Genomic DNA, 22,020 nt, shown 5'->3' with positions numbered 1-22,020 from the left:
ATACAATACATTGCAAAGAAAATATTACATATAATTTAGGGAAGATCTTTGCAATAGTGTCTTTTAAGTATGTAATATAGGTACTTACTTAGATCTATAATCCAGCTGTCAAATGGAAGATCAGTGTAATCTAAAAAAAGAAAAAACAACTAAACGTGGCATTAATGGCAGCTCTCCTGGCAGTCACCCGCTAGCGTCACGCTTTATGGCGGGGGTGAGACCAGGGGCGGAGATCCCATTTCATTGTAGGGGGGGACAATACATGGTCAAATTTCAGAGTGTAATTCCGGGGGGGGGACATGAAAAAATTGCTTTCACGAGAGCTAGCATAAACTGCTAAATACCGAATTCTCTTATCACATTTACAAACAGAGATTCGAAGTCATTTTAGAATTATCTAAACAGCATTAAATGTACTAACACGAAATATCTATTCACAGACAAATAATGTCCAAAGTTCAAGAGAACTTGATGCTCAAAATAAGTTATAAAACAGCTCAACAGGGAATCGAACTTGCAACCTTTTGATTACAATACGACTTCTCTACCTCCTACGCCACTGTCACTCCATATTGCAATATCAACATAGTTCATGGACCAGAGAAAAAGATGACATTAATTTAACTTCAGATAATTTAACAAATCTGGAGAGGCACTGAGATGTAGACCTACATTTATTAACTAGCATGAACCTGCCCTGACAGGACATTGTCCTAGACTTAGCTAGCTATCTTAACTGTGTTAATTACCGGCATGCGTGTGTTATCGGCAAACGTTCACGTTGTCATGCCAATCCATGAATAAGCTTATGTATACTTGTGCATATCGATTGGAACTTCGTAAATGGAGTTTAGAAAAAAAACTTCTTCTTTACATGTTCTTACTGCGTTCGAGAATGAGGTAAATCTCTTTACATATCGTGTATCATAGCGGCAGCGACAGGGGACAGAGGAGGAAACAGTCTGACAATCTGACCGTGTAGGCTACTGGGCTGATTAACTGAAACACGGAGCTGCCGGTAGCCCTGCCCGTTGGAAACAGCATGTGAACCAAACCACTTTGAGGAATAGGGGGAACATGATTTTTCAACACTTAAAAACAATTTTTTACGTCTATAATTAACACCGCTTGTGTCGTCGTATTTTTATTAAAAAAAAAAAATCAAAAAATATATATATTTTTTTAGTTTTCAATGATTGTTGGGGGGGACAACTTTATGGTAGGGGGGGACACGTCCCCCCCGTCCCCCCCGGGATCTCCGCCTATGGGTGAGACGGCTCAGGGTGCCAGAGAGACACCTCATACCCTCTTGGGATCTGCTAGTGGTGTTACGTGCTCTCACAGGGCCTCCGTTCAAACCCCTGGAGACAGTAGACATAAAGTTTGTCTCTTTAAAGACTGCGCTGCTGCTGGCGTTAACGTCGGCAAAGCGCGTTGGTGACATACAAGCCCTGTCAGTCAGCCCATCGTGCCTTCAGTTCTCGATCGCTGGTGACAGAGTGGTTATGCGACCTAATGCTGCTTACACACCTAAAGTGGTGCTAACCCCATTCCGCAATCAGGTGATTGAATTAGCAGTTTTCTCGCCTCCTCCCTTTGCGTCAGCAGAGGAGGAACGTTTGAATAAGCTCTGTCCAGTGCGCGCTCTCCGCTGTTATGCAGAGCGCACTAGAGCTTTCAGACAGTCAGATCAGCTATTAGTTACTTTAAGGCAGACCTCTATCAAAACCGAGCCTCTCCCGTTGGATAGTAGAGGCTATCGTGTTGTCTTATAAGAGCTTGTCTTTAGATCCCCCGGAGAAGTTGCATGCGCACTCTACGCGGGGGGTCTCGTCTTCCTGGGCCTTGCTAAAGGGCGTCTCAGTGGAAGATATTTGCAAAGCTGCAAGCTGGAGTTCTCGCCACACTTTCATTAGATTCTATATGTTAGATGTGGCTGAACCTAGTTTTCTTCATAGCGTTCTGCGGGCAAGCGATCTCTGAATCCCCTGGCCTGAGAACGATATATATGATAAGTGTGTTCATTAGTGTCTACATGTTATGTTGCACATGAAACATCCCAGGGTTTTCCTACGGGCGCAGGATCACGGATCCCTGTCGCCTATGATAAAGGTGGCCCTGTTAAATTCATGGTGTTCTGCAGGCAAGCGATCTCTGAATCCCCTGACCTGAGAACGATGTATATAATAAGTGTGTTCATCGGTGTCTACATGTTTGTTGCACATGAAACACTCCAGGGTGGTTTCCTACAGGCGCAGGATCGCGATCCTTGCCGCCTATGACAAAGGTTGCCCTGTTAATATGTTCACCGCCGGCAGCCGTATGAACCTCTATGGGGGCAAAGGCTTCAATAAAGCTGGTGTGTGTGATTGGCTGCCACTGTATTATCACGCGGGAATGTATAGGGTCCCATACTGTTATGTCGCAGTGAACTGCGACAAGGAACGTCTCGGTTACGTACGTAACCTCGGTTCCTTGAGCAGGAACCAGACATAACAAAGTTGGCGTGTACAGTGTTACCTTGGATTGATTGTCTTGCTCAGTTTCTTTCCGAGGCAGATCTGAGGGCGCGTAATAAGATAAGGACTCCTGAGGGGCAGGCTCAGGAGCGCGCGCTGGCAGATCTTGCGGCCTTTCAGGCGTGAATAGATAAATGCTTCGTTTTGTACCTGTAACCCAGGTTAAAAATAAACATGATTTAGTTAATAAATAAGTGAATAAATAGTCGAAATAAATATTATTAAAACTTACTAGAGTAGTTTATATTAGTTATACAATCCATGATTTAATCGGATTAAAATGTTTAAAAAGATTAAGATGAATATCAAAACTATACAAAAATGCACTGTTGCTTTAAGACAGTGAGCCAATGAGAAACAAGTTAATTCTTCCTGAACGGTAGAACGGTGGAGATTGAAGAAAGCCAGCTAGGAGAAGGACGTTCGTTTTTCAGTGAGCTAAAGAAACTAGAAACTTGAAACTTGATTAGATTTGTACTGTTGTGAACTTTTATTTTATTTTCTGAAAGTGTTTTGATTTGTGTTTTGTCTTCGTTGGTAGCAGAGGTGTAAAGTAACGAATTACTTTTACTCACGTTACTGTAATTGAGTAGTTTTTTTGTGTACTTTGTAATTTTTAAGTAGTTTTTTAAATCGGTAATTTTACTTTTACTTAAGTAGATTTTGACTGAAGTATTGTACTTCGCTACATTGGAAATTACATCCGTTACTGAGTAAAAAAAAAAACATAGTTCAAGGCAGGAATCGCGCACCACAATGCTCACTGCAGTGGTGGATGCTGCATAGAGTGGATGATGGAGTCGATGCAAGGCGCCAGTACGGTGCCGAGTCACGAGAGATAGATATGGAGGAAGATGATAGTGCGGACTACCAACAAGCTGCGGACCACCAACAAGCTGAAGCACCGAACTTTCCGCCAGTTGAAATTAAAGAAGATGAAGAAAACCCGTGGCCACATCTCAGCAAGCAGTTTGCCTTCCAACGTAAAAGAGGCAACAGCTATATGCTGTGTAAACTGTGCCTAATCCGTCAGTCAGAACTTTCTGCTTATACAAATTCATCTTCAAATCTGCGCAAGCATGTGTTGGTAAGTACAGTATTTGTCCCTTTCCATTAGTAGTTCAGACAGCGTTTTTGTCATTTAGTTAGCTTTGCTCCATTAAGCAAAATATGCGTTTCATGGCACTAGTAGGTAGTAGCCTAATTTTGGCTAGCACTTGCAACCGACCTGAGTATGCTAACGTCGACAGCGGTCATCCAATAGACTAATAATACCATTCCTGTCTTCCATTCGTTTCAGGTCATAGAATTATTATGTTCAGTCTCTCATATTGTGTTAAAAACTGCAGATCAGTCATCAGCAATGAAATACACCACATAAACTGATATTAGGCTAATCATTTGGCTGCCTCCCATGCCTTGAAACAGAACAATGTGAATGCGCACACCATCGTTTTCAGACAGTTGGACAAGTCAATGTATATGTCGTTATCTGCAATTTATCACGATGTTTAGTCAGATATTGATAACGATAAGTGGTGGCTTTGCAACGTGCACGTCTTTCATGTTCATGCTAAGGGGTCCCGGTTAGCAAGAATTGAGGATTATGAATTGTGATGCATGTAGAAATAGAAAATAATGCTATAATTCTGTATACTGTAGGTCTGTCATCTCAAGTAGCTATTTATAGCTATTTCTGTGTTATGATGCACTCTTGAATCTTGATGGCAGCTCAATACTTAATTGTCAGAAATGTTGTTTGTCATTCTACAGGTCTAGTCTATGTCAGACAACACCTTGACCGGATGTTGGAGGCTGGAGCAAGTTGGACAACATTCATCAGATGAAGATGATTTATTTTCCTCAATGAAGTCCAGAAGGTCAGAAGGTACAGGGGAGTTAGAAGGGTACCTAGCCTGTGTCTCAGTCAATATGGATCTGCTGAACGCCTTTCAGAATATCAAAAAACTGTCCCTGAAACTCAATACTGGCCTACCTGCCTCGGCCGCCTGCGAGCGACTCTTCAGCTGTGCTGGATTGCTGTTCAATGCAAAGCTAGCCCGGATGAACTCTACTCATCTTGAAAATCAGCTGCTGCTCAAACTCAACAAGAAGTTTGTAGACTAATGCTCTAAAGGTGGACACAAGTAAAGTAACCAAAGTTTAAGTGGGGCAGCGGTATTTTAACTTTTTATTTTAGCTGTCATGTCTTGACATGTCCTCCCAAAAGTTCTTAAATGTTGTGTTGACATGTTTAATGTTTGACATGTTTAATGTCATTGCACTTATATTTCTAAAGATTCTCCTTTAATAAAAAATAACTAGTTTTTGTATTGGATTTATGACCCCTTGTCCTTTTTTGCACTATATAGGAGCGGCCCCCATCAAGTTGTTGAAAGTAACTAAGTAACTTTTACTTAAAGTACATTTTAAATGAACTACTTTTTACTTTTACTTGAGTAGATTTTTAGATGGGTAATTTTACTTGTACTTAAGTAAAATTTCATCAAAGTAATTGTACTTTTACTTGAGTACAACATTTCAGTACTTTTTACACCTCTGGTTGGTAGATTGTCACCTTAGTTAAGTTGTTGAGAAAAGAAGTCCTAGTCGCGTGGAGCTAGGCATTGCATGCTAGCATCATAGCTCCATGATTGTAGTAGAAATAGATGGCGAGCTTTCCCAGCGAGTAACCACACGGAATCCTGTTCCATCGGAGGTCAGCACCTGCTTTTCTGACAAGACCAGCAATCCTTTCATCGTATGAATGGTAGGACTGACAGGAGCCTGCTTTATTTCAACTAGAAGTTCGCGGATTTCGTGGTAAGAGTGAAAACACATCAGATCTACGGACTGTTCCTACCGCAAGTGGAATTTACGAACTGCAAAACGTGGTCGTAAGAAAGAATCTGAACTTAACAAGCCAGTTACCACACACTGAACTTACACCATTACATTCACAATATGTTTAAAAAATGTTCTTTTGATATTTAAATGTTTACTTGATATTGATTTATTTTGATTGTATGCATATTATATTTTCCCTATGTATATTGATGAAGCATATGATTGTGCTGTGCTAATGCTATCAATGTTGGTGAAGCATATGGTTGTTCTGTGCTAATGCTATCAATAGCAACTCACTGGTTTAGCTGAGGGTAACATAGGAAAATAAAACTAGATGTTTAAATAGATAAATTGAAAATTTAAGAGAACTTATTAGAATTTTGATACTGATATAACAGATTATAAATAGAGTTAACTGAAATATAAACTAAATAATAATATTAAGTTACAGTTTAAATACCAATTTAAATAGAATATATATAAATCTATATGTATATAAAACCAAAATTAGAATATAGTAAATATTTTCCTAATAGAAAAGGATTGCATTTGAATGGCATCTCTAAGATTTTTATGTAAGATGTGTGTTATATGTAAATTGTATTGTTAATGTGTTATATGGTACCTATTTGTTATTTTTCTATCTAAATCCAACTTACCTTTTCTATTATTATATAAAACAAGCCGGCATTTCAATTAATTATATGGTCTGTGGTGTGTTTATTATATTAATATTTCCATTGTTTTAACTATTTTACTGCTCCAACGAACCTAGACTAGTCCTGATAACCTACTTAACTGCAACTAGTAGTAATAGGCCAGGCAAATTAACCCTTTTTGGAGCCAATAATAGAATTAATTGTAAAAGAAATTTTTTCAGCATAGATCATTTCTATGAGGTGTCCAGAACAACATACTAAAAGTCCTAAGAAATCCTAGTTGAGGAAATATGTTTAATTCTCATCAATCTGAGATGTGTGCTAATAATGCATGGCAAAAATACACCTCAAAATGTAATTTTTTTCCTTTACTCCTATCAAAATTAAACTTTACACAATGAAAGTACCCATGAAAAGTAAAACAATTTGTATTACAAGTTTCTTTTGAAATTAATTTTAATATGCAAATGAGCTATACACTAATCGAATATGCCCAAAATACATCCAAATAGGCTTATTTTTTTCCTTTACTCCTACCACAATAAAACTTTACATAGTAAAAGTATACATGAAAAGTAACTTTTTTTGTATTACAAGTTTCTTTTGAAATTAATTTAAATATGCACATGAGCTCCACACTTTTTGAATATGTCCTAATTGCATAGGCAGAAACCCCATACCCCTGGCAGGTACTACCAAGCCAGGCAGTTTTCAGGTTAGAGGCCAGTCTAAAAGCAGCATTGCCATCTCCCATTGGCAGTAGGATGATTGGATGAAGATTGGGCCGATGTATTTGTCATACATATGAAGGTGTTTCTGCCTATGGACATATTCAAAAAGTGTGGAGCTCATGTGCATATTCAAATTAATTTCAAAAGAAACTTGTAATACAAAAAAAGTTACTTTTCATGTATACTTTTACTATGTAAAGTTTTATTGTGGTAGGAGTAAAGGAAAAAAATAAGCCTATTTGGATGTATTTTGGGCATATTCGATTAGTGTATAGCTCATTTGCATATTCAAATTAATTTCAAAAGAAACTTGTAATACAAATTGTTTTACTTTTCATGGGTACTTTCATTGTGTAAAGTTTAATTTTGATAGGAGTAAAGGAAAAAAATTACATTTTGAGGTGTATTTTTGCCATGCATTATTAGCACACATCTCAGATTGATGAGAATTAAACATATTTCCTCAACTAGGATTTCTTAGGACTTTTAGTATGTTGTTCTGGACACCTCATAGAAATGATCTATGCTGAAAAAAATTCTTTTACAATTAGTCTGTCGTAAAACGCTACTTTGCCTGGACTATAAGTGTTACATACCCATGACTGAAGTCATGTACCATACTGTTATGTCTGGTTCCTGCTCAAGGAACCGAGGTTACGTACGTAACCGAGACGTTTTTTTTTAACTCTAAGAATGACACTGATACTAAGAGAAGAATGCAAAGTCCAATTATACATAAAGAGACCATTTTTAAAGAAATAATTCAAGTTTGTTGGTTGTTAAAACTTAAGCTGTGTTGCATTGTTGATATTAAAAAGTGTTTTTAATTAGTTTTTTAATCCAATGCACCATTGATATGTCATTTTTCTCTCAGATATTTGCTCTAGGTGCTGGAGTCTTGTTTGGTTATGATGCCGTCTTAGGGTTTTCTATCGTTAAGGACAGAAAAATAGCTAACGCCGACCAGACGACATCAGGACAAAATGGTGTTGGAGCACAACAAAATGGTGTTGGCACAATAATCATTGTCTTAGGTAGCTTAGATTTCTACAATCTACACTTTTCCTTTTTTCAAATGGTTGCTATGTAATGGACACTCTAATAATTAATGCAGTGTAAGTCTTGTAGTCATGCAATGGAAATGAGGATGTTTAAACGAAACATTAGGATATCTTGCCATTGTTGACCATCTGATGTTTGTCATTACAGAGAGGTCACTGGAGCTGTGACTGTGAGTCTCAGCCAATCAAAACGAATGTGATTCAGCATTTTAAAGGAGACTATTTTTATTCAAAAGAGCTTGTTTCCTTGGCAGGCATCATGCAGCAATGTGGTAGGATTTTGTGAAGGTGACTGCTTTTGTTTCTGTTACCTGTATGAAGTTAGAATTTCAGTTGAGAGTGAAAATGTAGCATCTGTAGAAAGAAGTGTTAAAGAAGAAGAATATACGTCTACCTAGCACCTTGCTTTATTTCTGCAAAGGTGGCTTATGGCTATATGTTACTGTACAATATCACCACTATCCCTCTCAGAGCAAAGGCTTAAAGGGAATCCAAACTACAGTATTTCCTTGCAGACCACAGGAAGTAAGGTGTGACATAGAATGACAAATTAAGCACAATTGGCCATGCTGTGGAGAGCTCCTTTCATTTCTATTTCCCTCTTACGTAAACATGCTTCACAGATCAGTTTATGGCACATTCCAAGATCTAAAACTCGCAAGAAGGTCAAGGAATAACTTATTACGAGCTGGAACTTTACTGGCAGTGCTCAGTAGTCAGATTAAATGGAACACGCTGTACAACACAGAGAGGAAGTGTTTCTACTCTGTTACTGTTACTTATTACTCAGTATGTCATCCAGAGGGCACCCTAGTGCACAAGGAACATACAGAAGGCTTACGTGTGCAGAGGACATGATTACATCAGGGCACTGAGAAGGCCACGAAAGATCAAGTACTCTTCTCTCAAACAGTGCACCTGACTGCAGCCTTGTAGATCCTCCCAACCTTCTGATAAATTAGAGTTAGGTAAAACTCTCTATGCCCTAGTTTGCATTTGTCTAGCATGTGTATAAAATTGAGGAACACGAATGAGAAGGAACAGTATGGTTCTGAGGAAAATTATGTGCTTTATATAGTATTTCCTCTTACCAGTGTTCCTGTTCCTATTACCTCACAGTCACTTTTATGTTCTCCCATAAACCCTTGAATCCTGTTGATTTCACTGTGTACTTCAGTGGCATTTGCCTTTTCCAGTACACTTTGTTGCATAGAGGCATAGTTGTTATTGTAGTAAGATTTACTTATTATATTATTCTGGGAACGAGGGCTCAGTGAGGGTGGCATTCATGCAGAAGTGAGGTGAGATTCTGGTCAATTTACACCACTGTGGGCAGAATGGTGTAACAGACTGAACTAGCCAGCTAGTAGGCTATCCAGTCACTTGTCTTTATATCAGAACTGTCATTGAAGTCCAAGATTCAATATCTAAAATACAAGGAAGAACAAATAAGCCTTAGAAGGCCCTCCAGGTTAATCTTTTTTAGCAAATTAAAAAACCTATAGAGCATGGATCCACGCCAAAGTAAACCACCACTGACTGGATCAGATTTGAAAACGCTCAATCAAGGTCATTGGCATGGCGGTAGTCAGTAATGGCCTCACTTGGTTGCAGCACACTCACACTCACTCCTGTTCCTAAATTGCACATTTCCTGCCTTTCATCATCCACACGAGCAGGAGATAATATGACCCTTTTTATTCATAACTACATGACATTTTTAATAAACAATTATATTGATATGATATATCCAGATTAGTCAAATTAATATGTATTTGGAAAATATGTATTTCAGTAGCAAACATGTTCTACTTCTTCTTCTTCCTGTCTTTCAGCCATGTCCAAAACAAGGTTGCAACTGTACCTAATCCCTTCAAATAACATCATTTCAGAGAGGTTGAAGAGGTTGCTCTTGTACATATGCAGACTAAGTGGCACCTAATATTCTAAGTTACACACACGCAGAAACACAGAAAAGCCATGTTCCTGCTTACATAAGTACATGATTCATATAAGGTAATTAACAATACAAGGCACTTGATTATTATATTCTTAAGTCATTAACTGTGTTTGGAAATTATCTCCATCAGTCCCTCCTTTTATCCGTTTCAATGGATAATTCAAAATCACAATAAAAATCACAATTCAAATCAAAATCACAAATCATCTTTCTTAATTCGTCAATTATCAATTTCAATGGATAACCTCAAAATCATCACTCTGAGCTTCATCACATGGATTTTCGGAACAGAGATCATTACTGTGCATCACTCCATATCATCATAAGTCAATCATTTAAAATGTCATCATATTTCTCATCACACATTTGAATACTTTGCATTTGTAGGCCAACATAGTGGGTGTCGACTGTGTTTGTGTCATTAGCTCGCCTAGGCTTCAGATAACATTCAAACAAGGTTTCTTTGCTGTGTCCTTGAAGGCCCTGTTCCCCATCAGGCATTCTGCAGAACACATCGGCTGTTGAATATTACTGGACAGGAAAATGTAAACAGTCTCTTTGTTGAAAGTGTGTTTGGGCAGTCTGGTTCCCATCACGGATGATCTTTGGCCAGGCCCCATCGCGGATATTTGTCCAGGGCCGGTGTTTGCCGTCTCATCCATAAGTATGTTAGACCAACAAGTTAAGTAATATAGACCAACAATAAGTAAATAGACCAACAATGTAAAATCCTACAGTCGTTGCTAAGAGTCCCCCACATCCTTTGGCCCGCTTTTCATAATCTCCCATGACCTTGCAGAGGAAGAGACCTCTTACTCCACAATTTCCACTAGGTTCTAATCCCCCAGGACAGTACTGTATCTTCTGCCAGCGGTTGAGACGAATAGAATCTAAACATCTAAACCCCTTTGTAGGCTGGTCTTCTGTCACAGTGGGCACACCCTGGAAACAGCAAAGAAAGATGATCTTTATTCCTCTGCCTCAGCCGTGTGCAGGCTTACCCGTTTGCATTGAGCCAGAAGTATCCACGTGGCTCTCAGCTATTTTGACTGCGGTAGGTGTTGACAGTAGCACTTGTTATGGTCTGTCCCACTTGGGCGAATGGCAGTGTTTTCTTTTGAGGCTGTTGATTAGGACACAATCTCTTGGCCCAACCTTGAATTCAGCCTCACAGTGTTCCTGTGTAGGGGAGAGAAGTCTGAGAGCATTTAGTTTCGACATCATCTTTGCCATATATTCTGCAAATGTATATTCAATCTCTTTGTCTGTTTCAGCAAATAGTTTGAGTGCTGAGGCAGTGTAGATTCTTCCATACATCATTTCAAACAGTGATAACAACATGCATGCTTAATTTCACTAATTTCACTCTTGGATTCTCAATTAACTTTTAATAGTTTGGTTAATTCTTTTCTACCAGTCCGGCTGACTGGGGGTTGTATGAACAGTGATTGTCTATGGCTAGACAATATTTCTTTCTTTCGTTGGGATTTAACTCAATAAAATCAATAATGAATTATTAAACATCTTTCTCATGAAATATAAATAAGAAGTACAAATATATGCTTACTATCCCCACTTATTGAGGCATGTTTTTACCATGGCTCAATATTACAGCATATCTTTTAGTATTGTGAGATCTAATTCTTCAATTGTGTACGTGTCAGATGGTTGTTGTAGTTTGGCCTGGTTAGTGGCCTTGTCTTCTTTGTGGTTTCCCAATGAAACCGGGTCTTTGCATGTGTGTATGCGCAATCAGGGAAATCAGTTCTGCTGCTTGTGCGGAATAGTGTGGAAGTAGTGGCTATGTGTTCAAGGTTTATTTGCTTGAACCATCAACAAACAATAGTTAAATCAGCTTCTGGAAAAGGCATATCTCGTAGGTCAGCTCTGGCTGCCATAGTTTTTATCTGTCTTCTGCCGTAAGGAAAAGGGTAACTGGGTTAAATGTCACGCAGCGCTCAATATTGATATGAGGCTGAGTGAGCAAAAAAAAAATGTAAAAGAAATAAGCATGTAGAACTTTCAGTGTAAGTGTCTGTTTAGTACAATAGGAGCAGAGGCCTGCACCGCCAAGGCTGCAGCCACTACTGCTTGTAAACATTCAGACATTGCTTGGGCTACTGGATCTAGCCGTGTTGACTAGTATGCCACTGGTATCAACTTTAAGTCCCCACTTATGCATTAACACAGAACCATTTTATTTATTTATTTATTTATTTTAATCTACAGTTTGTACGAATGGCTTGTACCCATGGATGTGCTAAGACATAATGTATTTCTTTGTCTGTGGCTGAGGTGCTTTTTTAAAGATAGCTTTACTTTACTGGACCACAGCTGCTAATTTTGTGGCCTTGTTTCTGCTAAAAATCTTAACAACGCCAGGGTATGTTGTTTACAGGTCTTCTTATCTGGAGGAACAGCATATTCTTTTGAGGCAGCACTCAACCCCCACCCAGCCTGTGTCCAATGCATCAGTCTAGGTTGATGTAGTTAGTGTGATAGGCTTCAATTTCTCTTTAAATCTTGTTTGGGCTAAACAGTGTATATTCTATACATAGTAATATTTTGGGACACCATTTCTTTGACACACCATTGTTTAATTTATTCTAAAACCCATGTATTGTTGGAACAATTCTAATGCCCAACCCATATCACATCTCTTCCTAATGTTTTTGCAACATAATCTGTATTTTTTAAATATCTCTCCTGTTTTCAGAGTCTGCTTTTAGATGTCTCTTTCTTCTTACAACCTCACTGTTCTGGGCATCTAATTCAAGTAATCAGAGTCACACAAAACAAAACAAAACAAAAAATCATTGGCTTTCTTGCCACCATTAACGTTTGGCGCCAAGGGCGTCAGCAGCATTTTGAGAGTGGGGGGGACATATTTCAGTGGGGGGTCTGGGGGTTCTCCCCCAGAAAATTTTGAAAGATGTAGATGCAATTTCCCGTATTCTGGTGCACTTACCATGTTTTTAGATAAAAAATTATCTCTCTTTGATTGTTTTTCCTTGGAGTCGGCATGGTCTGCAATTACTGACTACTATTATGTTCTGGTAGACTGGGTAAACCCAGCCCGATCTGCAATCTTAAATAAGATTGAGCTTGGTCTGGTGATAGCCAGGATAATGTTTTGGTGTAATACACAGAGGACTGACACTGACAACTTTGGAAAATGTATTCTCCATTTAATGAGAGCAAAATATTTAAAAGGAGGATTTAAAAAGTCGTTAGAAAAACTAGCATGTTAGCTAACGTTAACTCCAGATTAGCTCACGGTTGTTAAAAAATTAACCACCTCATTTTTTTTTTGCAACTTGAAAAAAACATCCTGGTCATCGCTTTCTGCCTGAAACAGACGCCTAGGTCTGAACACGGCCAAAAGCACAACATATTTCAGTCCCAGAATAAGAAATCAAGAAATGCTGTTCCACTTGTAATGGGTAAATAAAGTATGGTATTGCCTAGTGCTAGTTGTAGGTAAATAGCTTGCCTATCTAGCTATAATCATAATGTTTGCAGAAGGATCTTTGTGACTTAATGCTATTATAGCCAGATAATGTCTCATAAGGGTGCTTCGGCCACTAAAGGGAAAACTTGGGCAACTCTGACTTACTTTACTCTTCCTCGAAAAAAACCTCCTTCCATCTCGTCTGTGGAACAGCTAGCGCAACGCTTCAATCAAAGAGTATATGGGAGTTGAATCTGGTGCGTGATGTGTAGGAAACCAGGAAAACGCGGAGTGGATTTCTATTGCTATGGGTATTCCCCATACTGATAAAGTGAAACGGATTTGATTGTGAAGCAATGGAAAAAACGCTGGACTAGTAGACCAGTCATGCACAAATATTTTGATGGCAAATGTGGGGGGGTCCAAACGACTTTTTTTTTAAAGTGAGGGGGACGTGACCCCCCCCCCCAAGTTATATTGTGGCGACGCCCATGTTTGGCGCAACCAATAATGTAAAAACATTTTCAAATCAGTGTTACAATTTTCTTCTTCTTGACATTTTAAACCATTTCTTATTGCCATTATCATGTACGTCTTCTGATTTTGACGCACTTTTTCCCATTTTTTCAGTTATTTTATGTATTTCTCTTAATACCTCTAACTGATCTTGAAACCTTTTAAATTACCTTTATCTTATTCTTCACACTAGGGTTAGTTATGTTTCTATTTTCAAAGTCTTTTAGACTTGCTTTTAGATGTCTCTTTCTTCTTACTTTCTATTTTAACACTTCACTTTCCTCACTTTCTTTTTCTTCTTCTTCTTAACTTCCCACTGACCTTCTTATTTTTACTTTCCATTTTACCTTCTCATTCTTACTTTCCATTTTACCTTCTCATTATTTGTTCTTGAGATCGCAATGCTGAGTCAACCCGAGCCCGACCAGAAGGCCCCCATCTCACTCGTTTGGTGAGGAGGTTGAGGCCAGGGAATTTCCCTGGGGTGATCAGTCCCCTACTGGTTCCGGGTCAAGGCATCTCAGTAATGCAAAATCTTTAATTACATAAATTATGACTACATTATCTGTGTTTTACTCATTGTAAAAAGTTTGTCTCAACCCCACAGAAAAATAACACACAGGAGTATCTCTGACTCTCTCTTTTTTTTTTTTTTATCTTTTAAGGAGACTCGTCTCCCTCAGGAATATATCAATTCGTAACGGACTATAACCCTCTTGTAAAGCCCTTTTTAACAATGCACCCAGAGGCCTACCAGGGGGCCCACAGGAAAACAGAAATTGAGAAGTTTGTTCCCTTCAAACAAGGCAAACAGGAAAATATAGAGAAATATCCGGAGAAAATAGGCCTAGAGAGTTTTCAACTTCAGATGACACCTTCCTTCTCTAAAGGAGGTGTACAGCGCTCTTATATATAACCTCTAGCGTTTCCAAAATGAACGCTACCCTTCCATTTATCCTTTTTACAGTGTTACAGGAAGGTGAAGAGTGCTTATAATCAATCTAGCGCGCGCTAACCTTTATTTTGGCAACAGGCTTTCTATTTACTTATAACCTTTAGCGTTTCCAAAATGAACGCTACCCTTCCATTTATCCTTTTTACAGTGTTACAGGAAGGTGAAGAGGAATACAGCATTCAGCCTTGAGCGCTCCAAGAACATGAAAACTACAAACAGGAGTCTCTCTAACTCTAGCAATTCGTTCAACAAACGAGGCTCACAGGAAAAAGTTCTCCTGCGAACCTTTGTTCCCCTTTACACCTCGCAGCAAACATGCAAAAAGTTAGTCTCAACCCCACTTGAAGACAAGTGTATACAAAACCGAAACAAACAATAACCATATACTACCGTGCACTTACAACAAACAAACAATATACTCACAGTCTAATTCAATTCCTTCACTCTCGGCTCTCCTCGCTGGCAGGCCCTGGCCTCCTTCCAGTTCAAGTTTGAGGTCTTAAGAAAAACGGAGTCTCGTAAGCCTCTGTACGGTTCAGGTCCTGATGATTAGCCCAGCGTGGAGAGTCGATGAGGTTGTTGAAATCCCGGACACGAGCCCCCAAATATGATAGGTGAAAATTCACCCTAGTTACCTCAGGACTCCGGAGCTGCATATAAGTATATTTATTAGACAAACAACAATAGCAATCAGGCTCACTCCCAGCACAAGGCTGAAAGGGAAGCAATATTAAACACATCGCACAAGGTTTATATAGACAGAAGTTGAGCGTTCAACAGGGATAACCACATGGTGGATTTCTGACGTCCGAGGCAAGGATGGAAGTTTTGCAAGGTCGGAAGAAGCACAGTTCGACCCTTCTTATCACTTCTGGTCTAAACATGCTCTTGTACATATGCAGACTAAGTGGCACCTAATATTCTAAGTTACACACACGCAGAAACACAGAAAAGCCATGTTCCTGCTTACATAAGTACATGATTCATATAAGGTAATTAATAATTAGTGCTGTCAAACGATTCAAATATGTAATCGCGATTAATCGCATTTATGTCATAGTTAACTCAAAATTAATCGCGATTAATCGCAATTTTGTATCTATTCTAAATGTCCCTTCGTTTATTTATTTTTTCCATCTTTTATTTTAATGCCCTTATCAACATGGAAAAGTGGATTGGCTTGCTTTATGCAAATGTTTTATTTAATTGAAAACCAACATTGCCAAACAGGGCGGTACAAAATAAAATTATAAAGTGCACATTTCAGGTAAACAAGGACTCAGCCTATAGTGCAGTTAAACCATGGCTCAATATTTTCTTTTTTTCAAGTTTGCTGGGAACATAGCAGTCAGGCCTCTTATTTCAGAAACAATGAACCGTAACAGTTAGGTTACCAATAAAAGGTAAGCCTACTACTTCTTTGCTTTCAGCCAGCTGCCTGTTGACATTTTCAGACAACAGTGAAGCTTGCTTCTTTTGCACAACACAACTTTTAAAAGTAAACTTTCCATTCAAAAGCTTTTTATCATCCATTTCGCCGTATCGCGCTCACCATTCACTCAAACCGTAACGTTAGCCTACTACAGAGTTTGCGAGGCCAAAAAGAATGTAAATCTAAAAAAAAAAAATCGCGTTAATCTCGCGATAAAAAAATTAACGGCGTTAAAATGGGTTTGCGTTAACGCCGGTAATAACGTGTTAAACTGACAGCACTATTAATAATACAAGGCACTTGATTATTATATTCTTAAGTCATTAACTGTGTTTGGAAATTATCTCCATCAGAGGTTATACATGTGTGGTATTATATTGCACTACAGTACAGGAATCACTGAGGATGAATGCGGCCCTTGAGAAATAGTGACTTCCTAACTGAACTGTCTTCAAGGAACCTGACTGTATGTAACTTTATGGCACAAGGGGAAGTAAACCGCAATGTAGTAAAAAAAAACTGTTGGTGTTTCTCAGCTCTTCGTTTTTTTTTTGTAGACTTAAGACTCATTTAATCCTATGACTTCTTCTTTCCTCCTGTCTCGATTGCGCCATCTTCTGCATGCCTTGTAGAAAATACATTAGAAAAGAAAGCTTGAAAAATTACAGAATAATGTATGTAATAGTGATGAATGGTATCTTTAATATTACAGGATGATCCTATGACATCCAAATGGAAAGCTACGTCTAACACAGCATGACTACCTTAGTTTAGGACTGTTCCTCTTGTCCAGGCGGCACTTCATCAGTTGTGGACATATTTTTACTCTTTATCATGGAATAAACTAAGAACACATCATAACCAAACAAGCATCCTGCACACAATCCAAAAACCTGAAAGACAATGGAATGTGAATGAGTATCATCAACAACAATTTCGCACAATCATTCAACCATGTCCAAAGTCCTGATGCAGGCACATGTTGTGTTTGAGTGAGAGGCTCAACAGCACATCGCTTCCATCTGTTCCTCATTACTGCACAATTTCATGAAAGTTCACCCGCAAAAATAAGACTAGCTCTTGAAATAAATCTAAAAAGCTAATTTTGGTATATTTAAAGAGCAACACCTCACTTTTCAAGGACACTAAAGCTACCAGAAATGTCTTTCCATCACCCTCACTTGGACCAGCTGACAGCCCTCACCTCTCCTGTTATGAGTGCCGCTGATTTGGCAATCAGGTGGATGAAACAGTTGGCTGAGGTCATCAACAGTATTACTGACCCAGTCACAGCTCTGAGGAGGTCCTGAAAGGCAAACAAACATTCTGACACTGAAATAGATACACTTTTCCTTTTGTAGGCCTTTTGAGGACCTGACCCAGGGACTTGACTTAAATTAATCTGTATGCATCTGTAAATAAACCTTTAAACCACATCTCTGTGGCTATTTGTTAGTGATAAAGTAATACTTTTAATTTAAAAAACACTGAATGCATATCCCATTTGTTAATAGTATTTGTGCTTAAAAGACTTACACAAAAAAGCCAGTGAACCTCAAAGGATGTCTTCTCCAATCCCCTTGTAAAGATGATCAGCATAAAAATGCCCAAAACTATCTCAGCAAGGGGTACAATGATGTAACAACCCACATTGACAGGTACAGTTTTGCCAACGATGGAAAATAAGCAAAGGACCTGAATATTTAAAGAAAAATAAAATCTTGTATTAGCATGCCATGACAGTTCAATGCAATGTCAAGGTTCAAAGTTGTATGGCTTCTTTAGAAATGAAACTCACTGTGAGCAATCTGACTGTCAGTGATTAAGTTAATTAGCAAAGTTACAATGGTAAAGTTTTCCATAAAGTAGTAATGTTCCCTCCTTGTTTTTTTTTTTTTTTACTTATACAGAGTTTGAAGGATTGTTGGACTTACTATTTCTCCTGCCATAGTCATTCCTTTGCGTGTCTTCAAGTAATTAATGGACATATCCACTCTTCCCTCTGGCTCAGCCATCATCAGTCAGTACAACTTTGCTGTCACAGACCTAACTAAAGAAAAAGGACAAGGAATCTTTAGAGACACATTTCAGACAGGAAGAAAATATTTCAACTGATCCCTGTGTGTATATGTTGCACAACAGGATTGCTAAAATCCTGTTTCAACACAGGTCTTGAAGCATACACACAGGAGGGGCCCCTTGTGATTAGATGGGAAACCCTTTTTATGAGGCATCAATTTCAATCCCCTTGCCTCTTGCCTGGAGCTTACTTTAAGTGACCACTCCTCATTATCTTTCCCCAATGTATGAGAGGAATACAATTGGAAGTCCTCAATTTAATGCTGATATATTTAATAGCATCACTAAACACAGACAAATATACCAAACATGGTGTACTCACACAACTGTAGAAATAAAACAAAAATACAGAAAATGTAGTGCAAAAATACAGCGTTACAGAGGCTTGTTGGTTGCCATTCTGCGTTTGTTTGCTGCCATCCTGTGCTGCTTTGCCACTTTGCGGGGGGGCTTTGCTGTCTGTCGTGACACTGCTTCACTGTCGATTGCTATTCTGCTATGCTGCTTGTCTTCACCTCGCTGTCCCTGGCCTGACTGTCAGTGTGCTCAACCTGACGGAGCTATCTTCTGCTAAAACGACTTCCGGCAGGCTCAGCACAGGGGCACTGTACTCATGGGTTGTGTGGTGTGGTTATGGCATGTAGGGTGTCTGTTGTCTGTATGGTTTATTGTATGATTGCGGTGTGTAACTGTGTGTGGTTCGAATATTATTAAATGTGTTAATAAGGTGATGCACTGACCTGTCTGGCAGGGGCAAATTTAGGTTCCCACTTTTGGGGAGGGGCTAAGCCCCTAGATAAAACCTAAACATTTTCCTGTGACCCAGCAAAACTAGGGGGGTTTGGGGGCATGGTCCCCCATAAGACATTTTTTTAAATATCCTTTTAAATAGTGCCCTCTAGTGGGTTTCAGGAAGAACAATTTACAAATTAAGATTTAGAAATATGGCACAACAATAAACATATTGAAGACATCTGCTGAGATAGGTGCTAATTATACTGTAGCACAATCATTTCCAATGGTAGGGATTTGCAGCTCAAGTGAGTAGGTTAACGTTGTAGGCTAGAGTTCACTAGCTAGTTATAGCTGGCTGAGCTACTGAGTAGGCTAGCATGCCCACAGGATCAATGACCTGGCATGATAAAAGAGAGCCACGACATCTATAATTAACTAGTAATGATTTAACCAATTCGTTTCTTTTACTTTTTTAAACTTCATGGGCTATACCTTTATATCCAGCAGCTGATTATGGCAGCTTTCACCAGCTTGGGTCGGTCCCAGTCTGTTTACTAGACGTTATCACCGTCTGTCTGCACGCTCGGGAGGCTCGCTCACTCATGACCAAACAGAGCCGTGCGCTTGACACCACAGTCTCAAACAGCCTCCAAGCTCCTCCCTGACTGCTTCCACCATGCTGCAGCCAGGTGTCCCAGCCTCTCCTGATGAGTCTGGGTTATGTAAATTCATAATTGTGTGTAAAGAAGTAAAATCACTGTATCTGCATTTTGTCCCACATCTGTGTACTAAATTTGTCACCAGTTTTTATGTTTTTTTTCTTTCTCAGGCTGTGGATGACTCTGGGGTGCCAGGCATGGACCGAGTTGACAGCATGGCAGAGTATCTGGTGGAGCTGAGGCACCAGCTCTCTCTGGCCCTCACCAACCAGCAGGTCAGGAACATTTATTGTCTTACTACTTTCCCTCTGTGCCCTGTCATACATATTCACACTCATGTTTTTGTCTTTTCTCACGGGCTGCTGTGTTCTCTCTCTCTGTCCAGATGGGATCTCATCCTGAATGACTACAGGAGGATCAGGCGGCTCATTCTAGACAATGGGGCTGCAGCAGACCACCCTGCAGCTGGTAGACGTGAGCCACACCACCCAACCTGGTACAGTGGCACAACAAGAGGGTGCAGAGGCAGGGCAACGTGGTGGTGCAAGGACTGGACATGCCCAGCCACTTGTCTGTGGCGACTCACCCTCTCCTCCCTGCTAATGTGTGCCCACCATCTGCCCCCCCCCCCCCCCCCCCCCAACCAGGCCCAGTTCACCAGTACCCCCGGGCTGGCAGCACCGTGGGCCAAGCACAGGTGAAGAGGAAGGTATCGTCCGCTATCGCACCGACGGCTGTGAACTCGTGCCCCCAGCGAGAACTATTCCCTGCTCCACCCTCGGGCCCTCAGCTGTTCATGCTGGGTCCAGTGACCTCACAGGGGCCTGTGCTGGGTGCTGCTCCCCAGGCTCTGGGTGCCAGCCTCTCCTCTGCCGCTCCTGCTCCAGTCCGAAAACGGACCTGCAGTGTTCTGCGCAACACGTGCAAGAAATGCGGGCAGTTCAGGACAGCGGAGACTGGACACAGCCAGTACAAGGGCATTATATACTGCCCCTCGGTAGAGGCTGTTCCCGAGGAGCAGTGGTTGGAGGATATAAAAAAATGCATGAACAATAAATGAATAAATTGTTCCCCCCCTCCCAGAGGCATGGACACTGGCTTAGTGCCCCTCAACCCCTTCCCCTCCCAGTTTCACACTTTCTGTATATAGTTCTGTATATGTTTTCTGATATATATTATTATATTGTATATATTATGCTATAGTTGTTGTTGTTGAATTTGTTATTGCAAATAAAAGTTTGTTTACAACAAAGATTTATATGTTTCCTTTGTTCTTTTGTGTTTTGTGAATAGAAGGATGTATTAACTGGAACACAAATATTTTGTGAAACAATTAAAGTACCTCACACATAACTGTACATGAACTTGCATTGAAATATTCAATGTAGATTTATAAATATCGCACTAATATAAGGTAAATTAAAAGTAATATGCAAACAAATTGTGATTTCCAGTAATAAAATTGAACTTTGCAGTAAATAAGGCACACCTAAATTTCTGCCAACGGTGGGACTCGTACCGAGAACTTTGGGGTTAACTCTTCTCTCATAAATGCATATATGTATTGAAACATTCAATGTATAATTATCCATATCTCACTAATATGAAGTTAATAAAAGGTAATATGCAAACAAATTGTGATTTCCAATAATGAAAATGAGCTTTGCATGAAATAATGCAAACCTCAATTTCTGCCAACGGTGGGACTCGAACCTGAAACCTCTGCTCTCATAGTAATGCATATAGTTTAAGTTTAATGTTTTAAAAATAAAAACTTTAGTCATGGAGGATTAGGCCATACAAATTCCCTTCCTTCTTTTTTTCTCTCCTTTTCCCTTTTTTCTCTCTTTTTTCCTCTCTTTTCTTCTTCCCCCCTTTTTCATTTCTTCCCCCCTCATGGTGTGCGAGCGTGCCCCAGCTTCAGACTTTTGTTGTGCTTTTAACCAGCAACGGTGACTTCTATATCCATTATTGTACATCATCAAATAACAATCTTAACTGGTGTATCTTGGTTGGCGTGTTTAGAAGCATATGGGAGCACACATATTGCTGAAACAGAGTCAAACATTTCACTCACTCATTAATTTGCCGTTGTTGGAAATCCTCGTTTTATTGTACAATAGTTCTGACAAATCGTGTATTATGAGGTTAGCTTTGCATGCAACATGTTAAAATTAAAGACTGTGTCCGTACCGTTTTTGTTCAAAAAGCAACGTGGAAAGAGTTCTTAAAATTTCCAGAATTTGTTCGATGAAGAACGTGACCTGTAACTGTTTGTGGACATTATTAGTGTTACAATTTGTACCATTTTAATTTTGTGTATGTGCACATGTTTTACAAGAAATGCGGTCGTTGACAGTAACACGCAACAACAGGATACGTTTCATAAACAGCGCGTCAGTTTGATTGTTTACAT

The 22,020-nt window shown here is 39.5% G+C and overlaps 1 protein-coding gene across 2 annotated transcripts; it reads right to left on the bottom strand.

Moving 5' to 3' along the window:
• Positions 1-16,685: 16,685 nt before the first annotated feature.
• LOC116220299 (proteolipid protein 2-like) lies at positions 16,686-19,470 on the bottom strand. Of its 2 annotated transcripts, XM_031566184.2 has the most exons (4): positions 18,066-19,470; positions 17,668-17,826; positions 17,336-17,437; positions 16,686-17,024 (listed from the first exon to the last, which is right to left on the bottom strand). In XM_031566184.2, exons 1-4 carry the CDS (start codon positions 18,147-18,149, stop codon positions 16,902-16,904), a joined length of 468 nt encoding a protein of 155 aa, XP_031422044.1. In that variant the 5' UTR covers positions 18,150-19,470; the 3' UTR covers positions 16,686-16,901. The 2 variants fall into 2 exon arrangements, 1 of the variants encoding a protein (XP_031422044.1); XR_004163554.2 differs by having other exon boundaries at positions 16,686-16,756; positions 16,896-17,024; positions 17,336-19,470.
• Positions 19,471-22,020: the final 2,550 nt, after the last annotated feature.

This window comes from Clupea harengus, chromosome 4 (genome assembly GCF_900700415.2).
Source record: "Clupea harengus chromosome 4, Ch_v2.0.2, whole genome shotgun sequence".
Taxonomy (NCBI): Eukaryota; Metazoa; Chordata; class Actinopteri; order Clupeiformes; family Clupeidae; genus Clupea; species Clupea harengus.
Note: the sequence above shows the minus strand (reverse complement) of the source record. Positions and strands in the feature narration are given on the sequence as shown.

Excerpts from the sequence above, each read along its gene's own strand:
- LOC116220299 (XM_031566184.2), bottom strand. The coding sequence starts at position 18,149 with ATGATGGCTGAGCCAGAGGGAAGAGTGGATATGTCCATTAATTACTTG. Across the intron at positions 17,438-17,667 it reads AGGTTCACTGGCTTTTTTGT|GACCTCCTCAGAGCTGTGAC; the intron begins GTAAGTCTTTTA and ends TTTGCCTTTCAG. Across the intron at positions 17,025-17,335 it reads CGGCACTCATAACAGGAGAG|GTTTTTGGATTGTGTGCAGG; the intron begins GTGAGGGCTGTC and ends ATTGTCTTTCAG.